Genomic DNA, 8619 nt, shown 5'->3' with positions numbered 1-8619 from the left:
GGGGTCGATGACTTCGGAGTGGAAGACAGAGTTGGGGTTGATGGCTTTGGAGTGGAAGGCTGGGTTGAGGTCGATGACGTCAGTGTAGAAGGCTGGTTTGGGGTCGACTCTCTTTGGGAACGCTGGGTTGGGGCAGAACTTTTGGTGTTGAAGGCCTGGTTGGGCTCGATGCCGCCACCTCGGGAGTGGAAGTGGTAGATGGGGGAGGCATGAGTTCTTGATTTCTGAACCGAATGGGAATGCATCTCTCTTGGAGGTCATACAGCTCATCGTAGAGTTTGAATATAGTCGTTCCCTTGATGACACAAGGATCGTCAATCGGGGTCTTGGGTACGGCTGCAGGATCAACGATCCAACGGGAAGGGTCTTCTCGAAGTAAAGACCAAGGTATCGCTTCAGTCAATCCCGTTGATTCTGTTCACGCAAATGAAGATCAGTTTATTGGGAAAAAAAAAGTGATGACGTACTCCACACCCCCTCCAAATAATGTCCTAAAACCTCGGCGCAATGAGATTGTACCCATGAGTCATCGTACTGTGGCAGGATGGGATTTCCGGTCGAGTCTTTGGCAAGCGTGATGGCGAACTCATTATTGGGGCGCGCATGTGGTCGTTTTCTGAGAAAACTGTCAGGAAGTATAGATACATAATAAAATGAACTCACGGAACAATGCCTCGGTTGCGTACTTGATCCAGGCCTTGCTAAGACTTGTGTATGTTTCGGGCTCGACATCTTTGAATGCTTTGTCGTCGAGCATGATGCCACAACAAATACTGATACAATTGAGTTAATCGCAATAGTAGAACATATTTTTCGAGAAAAAGATCACCTTGTCGATTGAACGTTACCCTCTTTATCAAGATACACCATCTGGACGTGGTACGTCGCATCCCCAACTTGATTTTTGCCCATACCGATTGAACCCTCAAGGGTGGCGACAAGAGTATCTGCCATAATTTCCTGGTTCCTGACAATGCGAAGTCAGAAAAAATTGAAAGAATGTAACGAAAGTGACTCACTCCCAGATAGACTCGACTTTATCTTCAGCAGAGACTTCCTTCAGCTCTGATGCCTTCTTCTCCCATTGCTCCTGCTCTTTAGAAGATAGCGCTTTGAACATTGCTGCTTTCAGTGTGGATCGGATGCCAACATTGTTCTTGGTCGATGCATCCCCACGTTTCTCTGCAACAGCGGTGTCGAGGAGTATCTTGTTCTCCGGAGCCTTGGCCCACAAGTCAGCTGCATTCTCCGCACGCTTTCTGGGAAACTTGATGATGGGTGGTTGCTTCTGAGACATCCTCGAGCGGGCTAGAGCATTCTGAAGGTATTTGATGAAGCACTGTAGAATCACGTTGAATATGAAAACAAATCGTATCAAATGAACATTGTATTCACCTGACGAGCGTCTCCAGCATTGGCGAACCGCCACTTGTTGACAAGATCCTCCGCTTTCTGCTTGGACCACATGTCGCGTTTCTTCGGGTCGAGCTCAAGGTAAGGGTCAACATGACCTTTCATCCAAGCACGCTGCTCTTCAGACCAAGGGAAGGGGGCATGGTTCTTCTTATGTGACTTGGCTGCATGTTGGTCGATGAGCGTGTTTCCAACTCTCGAATTGTCAGTGGTACCGAGACTGCTCTGGTGAGGCATGATTGCTGTAAGGACACCAAGAGAGCGCTCTTCTCAATATATCTGTTCCCGCCTTGACTTTGTGGCATTGAAGCATGACGATGGCTTGAGTGGTCGCGCGAAGAATGAGTCTTGAATGGCTGGTGGCCCAGTTTAGCTACTTTGCGTTGTGGCCAAGTTCAGTGAAGAATGAGTCTTGAGTGGCCGGTGGCCAAGTTCACTATTCTTAAAGGCGAGGTGTTCCATGGACTGCTCAATGGACTGCGTAACATGTGAATGGAGACAAAAGGGGTGGATTCGAGAAGAATTAAGACTACTTATGAATACGCAGGGCCACGGCCATAGCCATGACCTCCGATCCTAAAACTTCCTCCAACTCTGGCATGTCATCCAGCTCCAGCATACTATCCCCGAAATTCAGCGGCATTGTCGATGGCATAGAGGTGGGGTGTGTCGCATTCTTGAGGGATGCATAAGGGCAAGGCGGATTGTGGCTGAGGAGGTAACGGTTGCTCGCTGATGGCTGTCGGTAGGTCAATGCGAGAGGATCACTGGATAGGGTTAGTTCTCTAGATCAGGGGGACTGAATTGGTTTTGCACCTTAGACCGTCAAAATGTCCTTGTTCTAGCTGATGTGCAAGCTTCTTGTAGTTTCTGTGGTGAGGATCCAACGCATCAGCAGCTATGGTTGGTTGAGATAGTAACGAGATGTTAGATAGTTTGAAATGAGAAAATGGACAACATACGAGGCGAAATCCCCTTTGACGACATGGTGAAAAGGAAGGGAACTTGGCTTCATGCCTATCAGTATTCAATAATGTCAATCAGCATGAATGGAGTGTCAACTGACCTTGAAGTTTGATCAATGGTCCATGCGAGACATGTTCATTTGTTGTTCTTGGATCTTGACCCCATGATGTGTGATCAATGAGTGGGCATGTTGCTGGGAATGGTGATGGAGCATAGCCAATGAAAATTTCAAGTATAAAGGCTGTGAGTATTGGGCAAGGATGTTGTGGACTACTGGGAAAGGACGTTGTGGACGGCGACTTCAAGATGTTTGGCTGTATTGTGCACTGGCAATCACGAGTCGCAATCATCATGAACGCGCTTACAACTTCCAAGCTAGTCGATGCGATCAACATCGATCGCCAACGTCAATGCCAAGAGGTTTGGTTAAGGTGGGTTCATTCATGAGGAATCGAACATTATTAACAACATACTTCGACAGTACACATTTGAGATTCGAGCACGATGGCGGAAAGGAGAGATCCGGCAATTGCTACTTGCATTTACTAATTGTACACCGCCAATTGTCATACAGGTCCACCCATTAAAACACAATCCCTCTTCATGTGCTTAGATTCCTTCACAATATCATCCCACTCATCTTGCGCCTTGCGTTTTCCTTTCAAATCCTGTGATGCAGCTCCCGCCGTAAGCCTGGAAGAAGAAAATTTGTCACTCTTGCGAATGAAATTGGTGACATCCGGACAATCCTTGTCAGTAAGATCCAGCTGTCGAAGAATGAAGAATTCGCCGGCCTGAACTTGGAAGCTACAATAAGACGGCAAATGTACGAATTCCTTGAGGTAAGTATCGTATATTGCATATCTGTTGTCTGGGAAGCCAAGCGCCTCTCGCAGTGCGAAATCGGAAAATGGGCTGAATGCTCCATCACGCAGGGGGGAATACCAACGGAAGTGTGCGTCATTTGCCTGGATTATGGCAAGTGGGTTTCACAGAACAAATAGAGTAAAGTTATCGTTCTTACCGCAACATATAGGATGAGCAGAACATCTATGCCATCTGTTATTTGTGGGTTATAGCATCTTTGAACACTCATTGCGATTACTTACCATGAGCTTTAGGTATTTCCTCAACATCTGAGTTGGAAATGGTCAACTCCCTGTCGAGAAGAGTTTGAGATGACAAAGGTACACTTTGGAAATCTGGTTTTGTTTCGAATTTCAATCGCAATCTCACAAACATAAAAGACAATAACACACCGATGATTTCGACTTCGCTATCTGAATCGTAGTCTGGGACGGCTTGGGAGGAGGAAGGTATGTTTCGGATCTCTCCTTTAATCATATCTGAATACAATGCTCAACAATGAAGATAGGGTGACATACCAATGATTTCGCAATCTGATTCGCGACTTACAACACTCTCCACATCAGAAACTGGCCTAGCCAGAGTTGATGGTGGGGATGTAGCGAAGACAGGAGAAGAGAAGGTTGGGATCAGGGATTGTGATCTTTGAATACTTTTTCTCCCATTCTTGCGATACTTACTGATCTTCTTTGATTTTGACTTCTTAGCGTCCCAGGTGTTGAGCTCATGACGAATCAATTTACGTTCGTCATCTGTGAGCTCTGTGGACATCAAATTCTTGTAGTTTTGACATTGACTCACACCATTATAGGTGTGGCACTGCTTGTCAAGTAAGTCCCACTGCACATGAATCGTAGAGTGCCTTACTAACATAGAAGTACCGTCTTCCGAAGTCAGATGGGTTTTTCTTCCCCATCGAAACTCGTAGAAAATGGAAGTGGTTTGCAGGAGCTGGCGGCATCTTCCACTCCCCAATGTACAAGTCAAGAAGTTCGAGTAATTTCTGTTCACGAAGAGACTGTGGCATTGAGAATGAGACAGAAAATGGTCATCTACATACAAGACAGCTGACATTAAATAAAGAATTCTCAATTGTATTTTGTTCAGAAATCGTTGTCAGACGAATAGAATAAAGGCTTTTGTTAGCCGTCTCCAAGAGCTTCGGACTTAACAGAGATTGATATGCTCAAGGATTATCTCAAATTTCCAAATGTGCCTTGGAATGACGCACATTTACTTCCTGATCGCATGATCGGGAAGTGAATGTGCGTCATCGTTTTGAGGTGCATCACACGAAGGTGGCATCAATCAACAAACCCAAATAAAAGCATCAACGTGGCGCTTGTTCAACGTTCAACGTTCAACATCGACTCACTTGTTTCTCCAGCAGTCGAGAAACTACATGGCTTGCCAGGCGCCTTGGTTTTGCCAGGCCTCTGCATGGGTGTAGCTCTCAACTGTGGCTCCTCGGACATAACCATCATGCCGCTCGAGGTCGAATCCTCTGAAACAATCGACAACGGGCCAAGATCTCTTTTCAAGTCATCTAACATCTGGTTTTCTCGACCAAGGAGTACCGCAATCCGCTTGCAGGCACCCATTTCTCCTGAGAGGTTCTTTACTGTTACTTTCATGCAGGTAAGGATCATCTACGCTCTTCGTCAGTTTCAACTGATCCTCCTCACACTTAAAGCCTTTTCAGGTAGCGAGTGTAGAAGTTAAAATTTCGCGCCACCCACTAGCGAGATCAAGAAAACGAGACACCACTCAAAGATCGTCACCCAGCAAGCCTCACAACCTTGTGTATTGATGTGGCAGATGACCATGGACAGGAGTGATCGCCGGATACTTGGAGGATGTAGGTCCGTTCAATGTTAAAGTTTCAGCCGTTGCTGATGTGCCCTAAGGTCAGCAGAAGTCAAGTTGGCTCGATAGTACTGTTCGGTGGGGCCATGATCTCAAACATACCACGGGTTGTTCGGAGACTTGGCATCTCTTCCATTCCGCTTGTTTGCATGCCCTGTATATGGGGCCATGCTGTGTTAGTCAAATTGATTTGGTCTGGTAAGTGAGATTTCATCTGCTCCACTCCTTTTCTTTTGCTCACTAGTCCGACCTAGAGCTACAATTAGTGCTTGGAAGTTAGGTTAATTAACTGGAAAATAACCGAGACCAGACCGGACCTAACTGCAAAAAAACCGGACCGCAGTTAGTGGTTAGTCAATTCTGGAAATGAAATAACCGGTTATTTTGCGGTTAACTAACTGTTAAAAAACCGGTTATGACCGGTTACAACCGACCCTATTATACCCCTTCAAAACGCATCTAAAAGCATGAGAAACACTGGGAATCTGACAGAGTTATGGTCAAATCTCTAAATTATTGGCTAAAATAGTAGGCTTTCAAGAATATTATTATAAAATTGTCAATTCTTCACCGAATTTAGCGTTCTTGGGCTTGTTTTAAAGCTACGACGCATGGCAATAATGTTTACTGCAAGGAATATGAGAAATATACGCCGTTTTAATCGATTTTCTATTTTTTCGGTCCTAACTGGTTAGTAATTGCAACTAACCGGTTTTCATCGGTTATCTTCGGTCCAGTTAGGTTATTTTGGGTCTGGGAACGAACCCTAACCGGTCTCGGTCTCGGTTAGAGCCCCTGGGCACCCAATAACCTAACCTAACCGGACTTTCAAACACTAGCTACAATTCCTCAAACTTGCAGCGCGCTTTTGATAAACAGACGGCCTGCAAGGTGACATGTGATGCCTCGGATTAACGATGCTTGGGTCGGCGGTGGAACGGTGAATGTCGGACACTCGGCATCGGAGAGAGGGGACAGCAGACCAGCGTACACAGTGACGTAGGCCAACTTTCAGCAGGTTTTCAACGTCGTCATGGGGCAGGGAGTGCTGCGTGGGGGTTGAATCAGACGAGACGGCTGTTATTTCACCTTACAACCACCGTTTACGCAACAGTGCTAATGGACTATACATACTAGTTCGGACTATTATTCCTAGTCCCTTTGCTTGGCAAGCATGCGCGTGGTTACAGTGATCATTCTTCAATCAGTAATGTCTTACTTTTATGAAAGGCCCAAGATCACCAGGTGAGTTTGGCCAGTATGACATTAGCTGCGTGCAAACTTCCAACCCCAATGTTCTCTAAAACTGGTCGATGGACTAGTGTGAAGAAAACACGTCGACATGAGGATGATGCGCACTATAATTCAGAATCAGAGCTTGAACTCAAAGGCCTTGACAACAACCGAGGGACAAAGCGTGTTCGAGAGGAGGAGCCGCCCGCAGGTCCAAGTGCAGAGGCAAAGTGTCGATACCAGGTGCGCACATGTCTGATTTTTTCTCTCCCAGTACTTATTATCCTTCCAGGGTGCATCTATCGAGATGGCAAAATGGATGCCTGAGCTTGGGTACCTCCTCAATTTGATGTTTTCACGGGAAGTTGGACCCAACACACCATGCCATTGTGGTTCTGCCCCTTCAGTTCGATGCCAAGAATGCGAACACAACCCTTACTCATGCCGTGAATGTCTTATTGAGGACCACATTCACCAGCCGCTTCACTGGGTTGAAGAATGGAATGGTCAATACTTCGCTAAATGTTCGCTCTCAGCTATTGGATCTGTATTTTACTTTGGGCACGATGGAGCCATTTGCCCCCACACCCCAACTAGTCATCAGGGGAAGTCACTTTCAATGACGATCCTTCACACGAATGGAGTCCACAGTGTTCATGTTTTGTGGTGTCACTGCCCCGGCGCTGGTGATCGTATCGATCAGCTCATGAAAATCGGGTGGTTTCCAGCTACTCTCAATAAACCAGAGACAGCTTTGACATTTAAACTATTAGATGAATTCCAAATTCATCACCTTCAATCCAAGAAATCTGCCTACGATTACTTTCTCGCTCTTGTACGCCTCACCAATGGTCAGTTTCCCTCAGATGTTGCAGTGAGTTTCTCCATTCATGTCAAGATATGCTAATGACAATGTAGAATCGATATCGGGACCTTTTGTGTATCGCACGCATCTGGCGCCATCTTATGTCAATGAAGCGAAGTGGCCATGGCCATAGCTTGGATCGATTTTTGCCTCATCAAAGTCCTGGAACACTGGGAGCAAGCTGTGTCGCATGCCCGCATCCTGGTTTCAATATGGCACCAGACTGGAAATCAACTCCAAAAGAGCTTGCATAGGTCCCTACTAATATTTCCTCCTATTTACTAAATTAACTTCTGACAAGATATATCCATCGGCTATTCTTAGCTACGGATGGAAACTTTCGGTTGCAGCGAAAGGCCAAAGTCAATGATCCTGATGATTTTTCCCTGAATGCTGGTCGCGGATACTTCGCAAATGAAACCAAATTTCGAGAATATATTTGTAAGATTGAAAGGGATAAGCCTGTTGACTACGATAAACCAGTAGGTGTGAATTTTTTGAGTGTGGATAATGCTGAAAAAAGGCTAGCCAGATACATGTAGTGGGTTCAAAGCAGGAGACATGAGACGTCTTACCCAACAGAAGGGAGTTGATGTCACTGGGATCGTAGCAGTTGTTTGTGCTTGCCACGCCATCTTCCGTCCAGGGGCAATGGTTGATCTCTATGTTGGAGAGCGGTACATCATATCATTCTGCAACCATGTACCAATTACTCACATCATTCAATAGGTACTCACATGTTGACTATGCTGTCGCTAACGCCCTATCTGGTGTACCTCCTGAGCTCACCCATGGCTGTAGGACTATGCCTTATATACTGGACTGGTCCACCCATGCCTATTGCATAGGGGATGGAAATATCCAGGCTCTTTGGGATGTGGACTGGTGCAGGCCACCCTACATGATATATTGCCTCTCTGTATTTGTTTCTGTATTTGTTTTCCAGCTGATTTGTCAATATTAACAAACAACAAATACAATTTTGGCTTCAATGAGAGTATTTTGTCCCTTGGCCATGTTCCTCTGCAAAAGAAGGCCAGAATATATATATATATAGATCTGCAGATATTTTTATGCATCCTAGAATAGTTTCCCCCGCTTCTCCGTGCCCAGAATAGATGGATGTGGCAAACCGCATCTGGATGTCGTTTGGTATGTAGGGGCCTCTGATAAATACATGTCAACAAACATCTCCGTTGGCTTCAAATGAAAGCATTTCATCCCTTGCGCATGTTCCTCTGCAAAGGAAGGCCAGAATATATATATATATATATCTCCAGATATTTTTACGCATCCTAGAATAGTTTCCCCTGCTTCTCTGTGCCCAGAATGGCTGGATGCGCCAAACCGCATCTGGATGTCATTGGGCGTGTTTGGGCGTGTTGGATGTCATTGGGCGTGTTGGGGCC

General features: G+C 45.8%; 5 protein-coding genes across 5 annotated transcripts; 2 read left to right on the top strand and 3 right to left on the bottom strand.

Moving 5' to 3' along the window:
* Nucleotides 1-491: 491 nt before the first annotated feature.
* Nucleotides 492-1650, bottom strand: LACBIDRAFT_299185 (uncharacterized protein; the record flags this gene model as incomplete). The annotated part of the gene is made up of 5 exons (XM_001890756.1): nucleotides 492-616; nucleotides 664-773; nucleotides 830-967; nucleotides 1020-1339; nucleotides 1396-1650. 5 exons carry the CDS (start codon nucleotides 1648-1650, stop codon nucleotides 492-494), a joined length of 948 nt encoding a protein of 315 aa, XP_001890791.1.
* Nucleotides 1651-2304: 654 nt separating this feature from the next.
* Nucleotides 2305-2732, bottom strand: LACBIDRAFT_299184 (uncharacterized protein; the record flags this gene model as incomplete). Its single annotated transcript, XM_001890755.1, has 3 exons — nucleotides 2305-2311; nucleotides 2376-2430; nucleotides 2480-2732. The coding sequence occupies 3 exons, from the start codon at nucleotides 2730-2732 to the stop codon at nucleotides 2305-2307; spliced, it is 315 nt and encodes a 104-aa protein (XP_001890790.1).
* Nucleotides 2733-2945: 213 nt separating this feature from the next.
* On the bottom strand, nucleotides 2946-4017 carry LACBIDRAFT_299183 (uncharacterized protein; the record flags this gene model as incomplete). Its single annotated transcript, XM_001890754.1, has 5 exons — nucleotides 2946-3347; nucleotides 3404-3438; nucleotides 3489-3581; nucleotides 3639-3713; nucleotides 3765-4017. 5 exons carry the CDS (start codon nucleotides 4015-4017, stop codon nucleotides 2946-2948), a joined length of 858 nt encoding a protein of 285 aa, XP_001890789.1.
* A 1038-nt stretch (nucleotides 4018-5055) lies between these two features.
* LACBIDRAFT_299182 (uncharacterized protein) lies at nucleotides 5056-5366 on the top strand (the record flags this gene model as incomplete). The annotated part of the gene is made up of 3 exons (XM_001890759.1): nucleotides 5056-5104; nucleotides 5154-5310; nucleotides 5357-5366. The coding sequence occupies 3 exons, from the start codon at nucleotides 5056-5058 to the stop codon at nucleotides 5364-5366; spliced, it is 216 nt and encodes a 71-aa protein (XP_001890794.1).
* Nucleotides 5367-6405: 1039 nt separating this feature from the next.
* LACBIDRAFT_299181 (uncharacterized protein) lies at nucleotides 6406-8174 on the top strand (the record flags this gene model as incomplete). The annotated part of the gene is made up of 6 exons (XM_001890758.1): nucleotides 6406-6588; nucleotides 6638-7219; nucleotides 7264-7454; nucleotides 7512-7692; nucleotides 7739-7887; nucleotides 7940-8174. 6 exons carry the CDS (start codon nucleotides 6406-6408, stop codon nucleotides 8172-8174), a joined length of 1521 nt encoding a protein of 506 aa, XP_001890793.1.
* Between the last annotated feature and the right edge of the window lie 445 nt (nucleotides 8175-8619).

Source organism: Laccaria bicolor, genomic scaffold, assembly GCF_000143565.1.
Source record: "Laccaria bicolor S238N-H82 LACBIscaffold_166 genomic scaffold, whole genome shotgun sequence".
In the NCBI taxonomy this organism is placed as follows: Eukaryota; Fungi; Basidiomycota; class Agaricomycetes; order Agaricales; family Hydnangiaceae; genus Laccaria; species Laccaria bicolor.
This window is presented reverse-complemented; position numbering and strand designations above follow the sequence as displayed.